This window comes from Chrysemys picta, chromosome 18, assembly GCF_011386835.1.
Source record: "Chrysemys picta bellii isolate R12L10 chromosome 18, ASM1138683v2, whole genome shotgun sequence".
Lineage (NCBI taxonomy): Eukaryota > Metazoa > Chordata > Testudines > Emydidae > Chrysemys > Chrysemys picta.
Window position 1 is genome coordinate 5,137,134 of NC_088808.1, and position 12,917 is coordinate 5,150,050.

General features: G+C 44.3%; 1 protein-coding gene across 1 annotated transcript in view; it reads left to right on the forward strand.

Moving 5' to 3' along the window:
* The first annotated feature begins 594 nt into the window (after nt 1-594).
* Nucleotides 595-12,917, forward strand: part of CIMIP2A (ciliary microtubule inner protein 2A) — a 59,230-nt gene continuing 46,907 nt past the window's right edge. Inside the window, exon 1 of the mRNA XM_065572643.1 lies at nt 595-759. Within this exon, the coding sequence (XP_065428715.1) occupies nt 704-759 (56 nt within the window). The 5' untranslated portion in view covers nt 595-703. The remainder of the gene's footprint in view (nt 760-12,917) is intronic.

Sequence of the window (12,917 nt, forward strand, 5' to 3'; positions counted from 1 at the left end):
TGGCTAGCACTACAAGCCTTTTCCTTATTGGCTGCCTCCCACACAGCCTGCCCAGGGTTGCTTTAACCTCTTACATACCAGTGAGGGGCAGCTGTCCCATCACAATCCTAGATGGCTACTTTGGGAAGTTTAAACTGGTAGCTGGGACAACCTGTGGAATATTAATCTGGCTCGTGTGTTATGTTGGTTATGCTATAGGGAGCACTTTAAAATCGAGTTCGCTAACATGAGTTGAAGCACCTTGTATAGACACAGTTTAACAACTTCACAGCCATGTTAGCTGAGTAATTTGCACTATAGGTGAACGCTACATGACCTAGGCTACTACACAACCTGCTAACACAACTTCAAAGGTGTTAAACTGTGTCTTACAGAGGTGCGCGGGTGCTTTCCAAGTGTATTATGCTAACTCAAGTAAGGTAGTTCGTCTAAGAAAAGCACTTTTATTCACCGTCCTGGACAGACCCTAGTCTCCCTCGGAACTTGGCCAGTTGTCTGTTGTACATGTTGACCCAGAAAACTGACAAGCACAGGGCTTCGTTTGGTGTGAAGTGTCATTACGAGCGTATTAAATTTTCTGGCTTTGCTGCTGTTGTGGCTTTGTGGCATCTTCACAATGGTTGCCATGGCAACCGTGTTGTTTGACTTCACCCAGTCCCTGCCTCCTGTAAGTTGAAGACCCAAGCACAGATGCTGACCTACAATGTCAGCCCCACCGAAACACAGCCTCTTCACCCCGGATCCTTACTACATCCCAGGGTGAGTTCTGACTCGCACAGCGAACCTATCACTTACAGATGCTGAAGGAACTTGGTGTAATTGGGGAGGATGGAGGAGGGAAATGTATTGTTTACATGAATTGTGATCTGTCTCCTGATATAATTAAACTCTCCATTTAAAAGTGCACTGAATGAAGCGGGGAGCATTTGTATAGAATATAGTTAAAGATGGAATTAAGGTCTGGCATTTCCTCATTTGTGAGTGCTTGACTTTGCAACGTTAACATTCTTTTTTTAACATAGTTTTATTATGTGTGTGCCTGGGTATGTGGGGGAGAAGCTTGTTAATGTATATACATGCATGTTATAGGTGGGGCTGATAGCACCAATTATTACGAAGGCTGCCTGACAGTTCCTTTTATAAGATGCTGTTTTCAATCTCTCATAACTTTTGCCAAACTGTGATGGTCTGGGCTGAAATTTTCCGCCCAGGGTGTCTGTTTCAGGCTGAATTATTTTGGAGACCATCAGCCAAAATGGTTCAGCTGCAGGAAATGGGGTAAGGAAAAATATATTTTGCCCATATTAAATTCTGATGTCCTTTTCTTTTAAAACCTCTACTGCCTCTTTGGAGTAGAGTTTTGAAATTTGGCAGGGGCTTGGCCTTTATATCGGGGACCTGCCTTTTGCCAGTCCTTTTAAAATATGCCCAAACTGGACCAAGTCACCAGACTTTGAAAAACTGCAGATTACACATGCTCAGAGGACACATGCTAGAGCTTTGCAGCTAGACTTTCCAAAAGACTTCACCTGCGTTGAGGATGCTGCAGCCTGAGGCTGTTGGGGACTGAGCAGGTCTTTCCCTTTAATTGCTGTTCTGGGCTGGGTCAGAGCCAGACACCATAAATGAAAGCCTGGAGCCTGACTCTCTTCTGTTCTCAGTGGGGAGGGAAGGAGACTAGGTATTGGGAGTAGACTGGGATTGGCTGGGCAAGGAAACTAGGACTAGAAACCAGAAAGGTAGGAAGAAGGAGGTGGTGGGGAAGGAGACGGATTGGATGAGGATCTGGAAGGAGGGGAAGTGGGACTGGCTGGGTATGGATACTGAGAATAGGAATGGGGGAGAGAGGACAGGAGTCTGGAGAGTGAGACGGGGGCTAGGATGAGAAGCCGGAGGATTGGAAACTGGTGCAGGCTAGTTGAGGAGAATGGAACTAGGATGAGGAGACAGGGTGGGGAAGAGACAGCAATGGAACAGGGACAAGTTGGAGGAGATGGGTCAGAAGGGTTCAAGCTTGGAGGGAATAGACAAAAAAGTCTGTGCCCATTAGATCCATAGATTCCAAGGCCAGAAGGGACCATTATGATCATCTAGTCTGACTCACGCACACACCCGTATACCACAGGCCATAGAACTTCCCCAAAATAATTATTAGAACAGAACTTTTAGAAAAACATCCAATTGTGATTTTAAAATGGTCAGCGATGGAGAATCCACCACAACCTTTGGTAAATTGTTCCAATAGTTAATTACGCTCATCTTTTAAAATGGATGCCTTATTGCCTCTCTGAATGTGTCTAGCTTCAACTTCAATCATTGGATCGTGTTAGACCTTTCTCTGCTAGATTGAAAAGCCCATTATTAAATATTTGTTCCCCAGGTAGATACGTATAGACTATGATCAAGTCACCCCTTGACCTTCTCTTTGCTAAGCTAAATGGATTGAGGAACTTGAGTTATCTCTAAGGCAGGTTTTCTGATCCTGTCATCAGTTTCGTGTCTCTCATCTGAACTCTCTCCAATTTATCAACATTCTTCTTGAATTGTGCGCACCTGAGCTGGACACAGGATTCCAGTAACGGTGGCACCAGTGCCAAATATAGACCTAAAATCACCTCTCTGCTCCTTGAGAGTCCCCTGTTTGTACATCCCAGGCTCGCATTAGCCCTCTGGGCCACAGCATCACACTGTGAGCTCATGTTCAGCTTGTATTCTACCGTGACTCCAAAGTCTTTTTCAGAGTCACTGCTTCCCAGGATAGAGTCCCTCATCCTGTAAGTATGGCCAACGTTTTTTGGTCCTAGATGTATACACTTACCTCTAGCCATATTAAAATGAAGAGTGTTTGCTTGCAGCCAGTTTAACAAGAGCTCCAGATTGCTCTGAATCGGTAACCTGTCCTCTTTATCATTTACCACTTATTACACTGGTCTACAATTTTTGAGAAGTCGTCTGCTTCAGAGATAAAATGTGCTATTTATTATGTATTTTGATGTGCTCAGTTCAAATATGACAATTAAAACAACTGATTGGCTACTGTTTCTAAGATATTTAAGTTTTTACATTTTATGTCTATGTATATTGTGTAGATAGTAGAGTTTTAATCATAAATTCTAAACCTAGGTCTTTTCATGTGTTTATGGTTGCTTTACATAATAATATTTCACCTGTCCTGTTTATGTAACACTTTAAAAATCAGCAAAAGGGCTATATAAATAAAATTTATTATGAAACAAAAGGCAAAAAACTATTTTGTACATAGTTTAGTCCTATTCAATGTCTATTCGGCGCTTCTTGGCTTGTCTCTTGTATTCATTACATGGAGCATCTCTTGTCACTGTCCAGCAATAGTCTGCAAGCATTGATGGGCTCCATTTGCCCTGATAGCGTTTCTCCATTGTTGCAATGTCCTGGTGAAATCACTCGCCGTGCTCGTCGCTCACTGCTTCGCAGTTCGGTGGATTAAAATGTATCTTTAGTGACATGTTGCAACCAAGGCTTTTGTATGCCTTGAGGAGGTTTTCCACCAACAACCTGTAGTTGTCTGCCTTCTTGTTTCTGAGAAAATTTATTGCCACGCTAACTGGAAGGCTTTCCATGCCGTCTTTTCCTTGCCACGCAGTGCATGGTCAAATGCATCATCTCGAAGAAGTTCACGAATCTGAGGACCAACAAAGACACCTTCCTTTATCTTAGCTTCACTTGACCTTGAAAATTTTCCACGTAGGTACTTGAAAGCTGCTTGTGTTTTGTCAATGGCCTTGACAAAGTTCTTCATCAGACCCAGCTTGATGTATAAGGGTGGTAACAAAATCTTCCTTGATTCAACAAGTGGTGGATGCTGAACACTTTTCCTCCCAGGCTCCAATGACTGTCGGAGTGGCCAATCTTTCTTGATGTAGTGGGAATCTCTTGCACGACTATCCCATTCGCAGAGAAAACAGCAGTACTTTGTGTATCCAGTCTGCAGACCAAGCAAGAGAGCAACAACCTTCAAATCGTCACAAAGCTGACACTGATGTTGGTCATAGTTTATGCACCTCAAAAGTTGTTTCATGTTGTCATAGGTTTCCTTCATATGGACTGCATGACCAACTGGAATTAATGGCAAAACATTGCCATTATACAGTAAAACTGCTTTAAGACTCGTCTTTGATTCATCAATGAACAGTCTCCACTCATCTGGATCGTGAACGATGTTGAGGGCTGCCATCACACCATCGATGTTGTTGCAGGCTACAAGATCACCTTCCATGAAGAAGAATGGGACAAGATCCTTTTGATGGTCACGGAACATGGAAACCCTAACATCACCTGCGAGGAGATTCCACTGCTGTAGTCTGGAGCCCAACAGCTCTGCCTTACTCTTGGGTAGTTCCAAATCCCTGACAAGGTCATTCAGTTCACCTTGTGTTATGAGGTGTGGTTCAGAGGAGGAGGATGGGAGAAAATGTGGGTCCTGTGACATTGATGGTTCAGGACCAGAAGTTTCATCCTCTTCCTCTTCCTCTTCCTCGTCTGATGCAAGTGAGAAGGATTCTGGTGCATCAGGAACCAGCAGTCCTTCTCCGTGGGGTACTGGGCGTATAGCTGATGGAATGTTTGGATAATGCACAGTCCACTTTTTCTTCTTTGACACACCTTTCCCAACTGGAGGCACCATGCAGAAGTAACAATTGCTGGTATGATCTGTTGGCTCTCTCCAAATCATTGGCACTGCAAAAGGCATAGATTTCCTTTTCCTGTTCAACCACTGGCGAAGATTTGTTGCACAAGTGTTGCAGCATATGTGTGGGGCCCACCTCTTATCCTGATCTCCAATTTTGCAGCCAAAATAAAGGTGATAGCCTTTCTTAACCATAGTGGTTATACTGCGCTTTTGTGATGCAAAAGTCACTTCACCACAAACATAACTTCTGCTATCTGCACTGTTCACAGAAGTACGAGGCATCTCTGCTCACTTTGGCTAAACAGAAATGTGTCCCTTTGCTAAATCAAACACTGACAAATAAGAGAGCACGACACTGTATGATTTCTAGAGCTGATATAGGGCAATTTGTTCAGCAGTGATGTAAGCTTCGTTATGATTGCATCATCCATGACTTCTAGGAATAACATGATGCAATTCATATCATGTATGACGTAATACCAGCTTCAGATTGCATCATTCATTGTTTTGCCTAAAAAGCAAGTACTGTCCAAACCCAGTCAGAGATTTATTCATAGATCCAGTCAAAGATGTATTTTAGTCATTTCTGGTTTAAATTGAGATCCCTTCCCTTTATAACTCACTTATCCTCTGCCATTCCCAAGTCAAGGGTCATATATACTGACCCAATAGCATATCTTGAAAACTAGAGCCAATCAACAATTTTAAGCATCATTTTCATTCTCAGTGACCCAGAATTAGTTAAGTTTGACTACATTTATTTCAGAAGCATTTTGGCTGTAGAGCAGTGTTATTTACTACGTATCTGTGATGATTTTGCTTTATTCCAAGTCATTGATTAAAAATGTTAACCAGCGTAGGACCAAAACCGGATCCCTTGTCCGGGATCGATGTCAGGCTGACAGCGTTATAATTACCCAGGTCATCCCACTTACGCTTTTTTAAAATGGGCACAACATTCGCTTTCTTCCAGGCTTCTGGAACATCCCCAGTGCTCCAAGACTTACTGAAAATCCATGTTAATGGACCTCAGCCAGCTCTTTTAACTTGCATCCGAGAGTTTTATCTGAACCTGCTAGTTTTAAAGAGTCTAACTTTAGTAGCTTCTGTTTAACATCCTCCAGAGATACTAGTGGATTGGAAAGAGTGTTATCATCCCTATATGATGAGACAGTCGTCTGCTTTTTTTCACCCAAATACAGAACAGAAATATTTATTGAACACTTCTGCCTTTTCTTCATTATTATTGCTAATTCTACCATTTCCATCTAGTCATGGAGCAGTACTTTTGTCAGAATTATTTTTGTTCCTAATATATTTTAAAACTCCTTATTGTCCTTAACTCTGCTGGCAGTATATTTCTGTGTCCCTTCACAGCTTCCGAGGACTCGTGCTTTCTCAGCTCTGTACAGTCCCTGGGAGGAACCCCCTCAGTGTGACAGCCCTTCTCAGGGGTCCACTCTCTCAGGGGTTAAGTCCCTCCGCCTCCTGGAACCACACCTCTCTGAGCCTTCAGCACACCTGTCTCTCGCCCTGAGCCCCCTCAGGGAGTCCATTCGCTCTGGACCCCCTGGGCCTCCACACCCAGAGGGAATAATGCAACCCTGATCTCTAGACTGGAGTGACTCTCCACCAGTGTAAAACAGGAGGGCTTATTGAGCATCTAAACCCAGCACAGGAAACTACCCGGCCCTCAGGCCTAGCAACCCTCAGCACATCCAGGTCTCTCCTGCATCCAGGGGGGCTCTGGCTGCTCTCTCTCCCCAGTCCAGCAGCCCCCTCCTTCCAGCCGATCATCCGATATCATCTTCCCCAACAGCTCCTCCCCTGTCCTTTGTCTTCTGTCCCAGGTAAACAGGTCGCTGGGGCCCTCTCTCTTCCGTCCTTTGTTCCCCTCTGGCTGGAACTGGTTGGTCAGGTCACTGGGGTCCTCTTTCCTCTGCCCTTTGTCCTCCCACTGGCCAGAACCGACTGATTGCCAAGCTGGGGTGGGCCTCTTAGTCACCAAGTCACCAGTTGTTAGAGTTCCGCACCTTCAGGCCGTTCTCTGGGGATCCCGCCTGCCAGGTGAGGTCACACCTGGTCCCCTGCAACAACAAACCCTCTCCCACCACCTTGTTAAACATGCAGCACACAGGGAAACTGAGGAGTGCACAGACTATTCATGTAAAACACTACACAAATCCCCAACTTCGTCACAGTCCCTTATCAATTTTCTACAATTCCTAGCTTCTGATTTATACTCATTACTATCAGCTTCCCCTTTCTTCCATTTGTTTTGTGTGTGTGTGTGTGTGTGTGTGTGTGTGTGTGTGTATATATATATATATATATATATATATATATATATATATATATATATATATATATATATATAAATACCAAGTCAGATTTTTTTTTTTAACCAGTATGTCCTTCTTCCTTGATTGTGGCTTTTGGGGCAGCTAGTAAACATTCTTTAAAAATTCCCAGTTATCATTCATATTTTTTTACTTAATTTCTTCCTCCCAGCTGATTTGGCTCATACTTGTTTTCAGCTTTGTGAAATTGGCTCTGGCCATGTATATCTCTTACTGGTCTCGACTTTATTCTGGTTACACATTATAAACGTAATCAAGTCATAATCACTTGTACCTAAGCTGCAGCTATCTTTTATTTGTGTGATCAGTTCCTCTTTATCTGTTAAGACAAGGTCTAACAAAGAATTCCCACGTGTTGGCTGCAACACTTTTTGAGTTAGGAAATTGTCATCTATAATGTCTAAAATTCTAAAGCTATTTTAGAACTGGCAGCATGAGCCTCCAGCAGATATCACTGAAATGTAACACACCCCTTTGCAGATCCTGGAATGGAGTCCAAGATTCCAGAGTCTTCCCCTTCCTCTGTCAGCAAAATGTAGTTTGGAAATGTCAGCACTAAGGTTGCCCGTGCAACATTAACAAAGGTCGCCTTGTCCATATGCATTATGATACAATTTTGAATCCCATTGTCACATACATGTTTTAAACATGACCTTCGCCTCACTTAATGCCTAGCTGGCCCTGCTCTGGGGATGAATCAGGGTTTTGGAGTGAGGGAAGACTGTTCTCTGTAAGACCCTTGCTTTAATGGTTACAGAAGTTGGAAGGTGTGTAGTGAATGAGACAGGAAATTTCGAGAAGAGAAAGGCAGAGTTAAGGTGGTTGAATGCTGCTGTGGGGAATTGGATTCTATCACTGCCAAAGAGTTCTTGTGTGATGGTATCAAATTTTCACAGTTGGTCAATAGTCCTTATTTTCTGGGTGCCTGACTTTAGACCCTGGGAATCTGACTTTCAGAAGTGCTGAGCATTCACAGCGGCAACTGAAGTCCATGGGAGCCAGGCATTGAACATATGACGTGCCAGATGATTATATGTAATGGGTGGGTGTCTCAAATTGGACACGCAAAATTAGTGGATAGTTCTGATCTTAATCTTTCTGTGTCGCAGTTCTCCAGCTATAAAATAGGATGATACCCCTTCATCATAGAGGGGTGTTGTGAAAATAGATTAATCCGTGCTTGTGAAGCACTGAGATATGATAGTGATGAATGCCATAGAAAAGTTCATGAGGAAATGAAGAATTCTGTCTTCAGAGCAGTGTATTAATAGCGTGTGGCAAATAAGGCCGAGAGCTGCACATTGAAAAAAGGGAAAACAATATCCGTAGACTGTGCAGGCAGAAGAGATCGTTGGGATCGTCTAGTCTGAACTCCTGTGTAATGATGGCCACAGGATTTCTGTGTGAGCTAGAGAATATATATTAGGATGTTTTTTCTATCGTGATTTAGAAATTCAATCTTGATTTAACCATTGCTAGTAATGCAGAATCCACTCTTTGTTCCAATGGTTAATTACCCTCACTGTTAAAACGGTATACCTCACTTCTAGTCTGAATTGATCCAGCTTCAACTTCTAGCCACTGGTTCTTGTTATATACCATTTGACTGTGCAGCTACAGCTATGCCATGCCAAGAGTCCTAGACAACTGTGATATCAAAGATAACTCAACCAATCAACACCCTTACTCTGCAGCTAATTTGCATGCAGTCATTGCACTGGTGGACTACTTGGCCCAAATGCCACACACGTGTAACAGCATGGGCTTTCAGCTATTCTATTCAATTATTCATACAAAGTGGACTAATTTCAACAGGAGAGATTGAAAGAGCCCTGCCCTAGAATACCTGTTAACACAGTGATTAAGTCACTGTCCTGGGAGGTGAGCGATCCAAGCACATAAGTCCACTAGTGAATCCCACTCCCCCTTACTACTCTAGCCAACCTGTCCAGAAGCCAGCATAGCCAGAAGATTGGTTCCCCTTGTACTGAGATGGAGGCCATCCAAACTTCACAGCCCCCCCCACCACGCTTCCCATAGAAGGTGGCCTAATGATCCACAAAGCCAGACCCGTACACCACTTCCCTAGCCAGCAGTTCACTCCTAGAATCTTCCTTCACTTATGGGACAGGAAGGATCGCCAAGAAAGATCACTTGGGCATTCCTCTCTTTCAGCACCCTTCTGCGTTCCCTGAAGTCATCGATAATCTGTGAGGTGCCCCACAACAGTGTCATTGGTGGCAACCTCACCAGTGCTTCCTTCCCCACTGACTTCAGAAACCTGTCTTGGTTCTAGGAGAGCTCTGTCCTGTCATCTGCCTGGCCCTTGCGGAACAGTCTTTCCGTTCTTCTCCATATAGAATCCCCAACAAGGATTGTCGTCTTCCTTGAATGGATGCAGGTATTTGGGGGGGGGCAAGCTTGACTTTCTTACAGGTTGCGCTCAGACAGGTGTCTCATACAACTCTCCCTTCCATTCAACCAGCTAGATCGTCAGAGAGAGCTTCCCCTTTCCACGCTGAGGAGGTGGTATCAATTGGAAACTTCTAGCTGGGTGGAATTCCTCCTGGTTCTCATAGCCTGCCCATCCTCATCTGCCTACGGCCGTGTAAAATGCCGCCTCATCCTCTTGCCTCTGACGGTTATGGACTGCCATGCCTCCGCTCTGATTTCCTCACTCTCTGGTTCCTTGGTGGCCAACTGCTTTCTTCTTTGACTCAGGGTGGTGATGCTTCCTCAACCTGGACGTCCAGTGGCACCCGCAGCCTTACGCACGGTGCATGGCAGGGGCTCCAGCCCAAGCCTCAGTGGCCACACTGCTATTTTTAGCGCTAGCCTGAGCCCCAGTGGGATAAATCTGTTTACTCCGGCTGGGAACCTCGCTCCCACATGCACTGTAGGTAGAGCCTCGGCGGCGCCGTAGTCTCTGTCCTGGTCCTTAAAATCCAAGAAACGCTTTTCCGCCAGCACAGTTATCAATGTGCACTTCAGACAAAGGAATACCCTTCCGGCTTCAGGTAGGAAAGAAAACAGGACTGAATTGCTGCTCATTCATTGACCACCATCAATCCTGGGCATTTGGTGGAGGCCAGGGCCCAGGGGGGGAAATAATATGTAATTAAAGATTATATCATAATGAATACACAGCAGGGAATTGAATTAAGGTAGCACTAGCAACCGAAATACTGGCATTTCCTAACTGTTGAGGATTTGACTTTGCAACCTAAATAATGTTCTTTTAAACATAGATTTGTGTGTGTGTGTGTGTGTGTGTGTGTGTGTATATAGAGAGAGAGGATAGGAATTTTCTGGTTTTTGTTTGTTATTAAAGATGTCTTTAAATGGTATATTGTGGTTTAACCTTCAAGCTTTGTGTTTGTTTGTAGTTAAGTTCTGTTTAATATTTATTTTTAATGTTTCATAGATTCCAAGGCCACAGGTAAATATAAACTGTGAGCAAGTCACCTTTAACCTTCTCTTTGTTAAGTTCAATGGCTTGAGCTCCTTGAGTGATTCACTATAAGACATGTTTTCTATAATGGGTCTTAGAGACACAGTATCACTTGAAGCAAAAGAGCAAACAAACCATGTAGTCACACGTCAGCTCTGAACAAAAGCACCAACACAAAATGATTTTGTTCATGGTCCAGTTAACTATGACAGTAACACAAATATCTTAAATCCCTGCTCAGTGAAGATGCCAGACTAAGCCCTGTGAATAATTTGCCTGCTACTTGGTTACAAACTCATTTATTGCACCAGACTTTGGCGTCAGTTGTTACTATCAGTGCGACTGTTGGCGTTGTTACTATCAGTGCGACTGTTGGCGTTGTTACTATCAGTGCGACTGTGACCTGTTAATATCAATGTGCTAGTTCCTGTTTACACCATCTATCTGTACAGTCAGTGTCCTTAACTCCTTACTGAATTGTGTACCATCCTATAACTTTTCCTTTGAAACACACACCAATTACTGCATATGTATGTTTTCAGTGTTTTACTGGAGTTTGCTTTTTTTTTTTTCTCCCTCCCCTTCTTATGGCAGAAGGGCAGGAATTGTTTAAAGGTAAAAAGCTCATTTTGTTCATTTTTAGACCCATGATTAAATACAGAACAGTTGGAGATTGTAAAATATTCAGAGTTCTTACAGGCTGTGAATGCAAACTCAAACCATGGTGTCACGCTGTCTGGAGTGTCTATTCCAGGGCAGACATGGTGCTATATTCTATCATTAGACTTCACCAACCTGGTAACAAATGTGAATTCCTGGATCACGGTACCAGTCTTACCATGGAGTCGCAGACACTCCCCTGGGGCTCTCCAATCTATCTTGCCACCCAGGCAAGCTGGATTTAGTGATACGTGGTCACTTAACCAAAATCACAAAATATTCACGTTGCTTCCAGTCCCAAGAGACTTACCCAGGATCAATTGGTTCCCCAGATCTTACACTAAAGACAACACCTGTAGCCAATCCTTTAATAAACTATCTCAAGGTTTATTAACTAGGAAAAAGAAATGAGTTATTTATAGCTTAAAGCCGGCAACATATACACGCAAGTGAGGTCAGCCTATGGCAGGACCGGCTCCAGGGTTTTTGCCGCCCCAAGCGTCGGGAAAAAAAAAAAGCCACAATCACAATTGCGATCAGCAGCACTCCGGCGGCAGCTCCACTGCGCCGCTTTCTTCTTCGGCAGGAATTCAGCGGCAGGTGCTTCCCTCCGAGAGGGGCCTGCCTCCAAATTGCCGCCGAACAGCCCGATGTGCTGCCCCTTCCCCTTGGCCGCCCCAAGCACCTGCTTGCTGGGCTGGTGCCTGGAGCCGGCCCTGGCCTGTGGTTTCCAAAGGTGACAGAGATGTAGTAATCTGTCAGCACCGAAGGTCTTTTCAAGGCTAACTCACGCCAAGCAGCATGGGGATCTCTATGCTTCTGTTTAGGAATCCTTGCCCCTCAGAGTCCAGACAGCATAAAAGAAATTCAATTTCCTCCTGTCAGGGATTTTTATCCCCTCCTCTCCAGAGCCCAAAACTGATGGGATGAGTTCATGTGTAGGGCTCTCATTCTTGGAGGAAGTTAGGAATGCAATCAACTAAATCTCTATCTTTTGATGTTACGCAATATGTCAGACGCCTTCAGTGGGTCATTCTTGTATGCAGGGTAAGCACTTTACCGTAATCAATGCTGCTTTTCCTGTTTTTGTGAGTTACACAATTACAAAGGTTTACAGTGCAAATACTCAATATAACTTTATACCAGGGGCGATGGACATTATAAGTGAGCTCAATACATGCAGCATTCTAGAAGCATTTTATAAAATCTAAAGACGTTCTTATCAACTTACCATCTACTATCTGTTTCGATGATGCTAACACCACAGGAAAACCAGACTTGTTTCCAGCTATGCATTTGTCAGTGTTCAGTAAAGCCTGGGACCTTGGCATGAGCTAGCACCTGTTTTGCCAGCGTGTCGCCTGGAACCGAGAGAGGTTTTACTGTTAATTATACAAAGAACATATGCTGACTGAGGTTTTGCCAAAATCAAACTGCCACAACGCATCCCCTCGCTCCCCCCGCCACATGCACAGTCACTTTCACACTTCTGGGTGTTCACACACACACGGACTGACAAGCACTACCTTATATGCATCTACAGTCCCATTCACAAACTTGTACACTTGCAGGCAGACCCAGGTGTGCATTTTCATACCCCTACAAACCATGCTTGTACTGAGAGCCCCTCAATGCCCTCTGGCAGAGGCGATGCGTGGAGGGGGTATGCAGGGTCACGTTCCCACCCCCCCAGATTGTTCAGTCACAAGGTGCGGCCAGGCCACCTCCCTGCAGGGCAGCTGAGCCAATGAGCTGCACTGGGCAGGGGGAGGCAGAA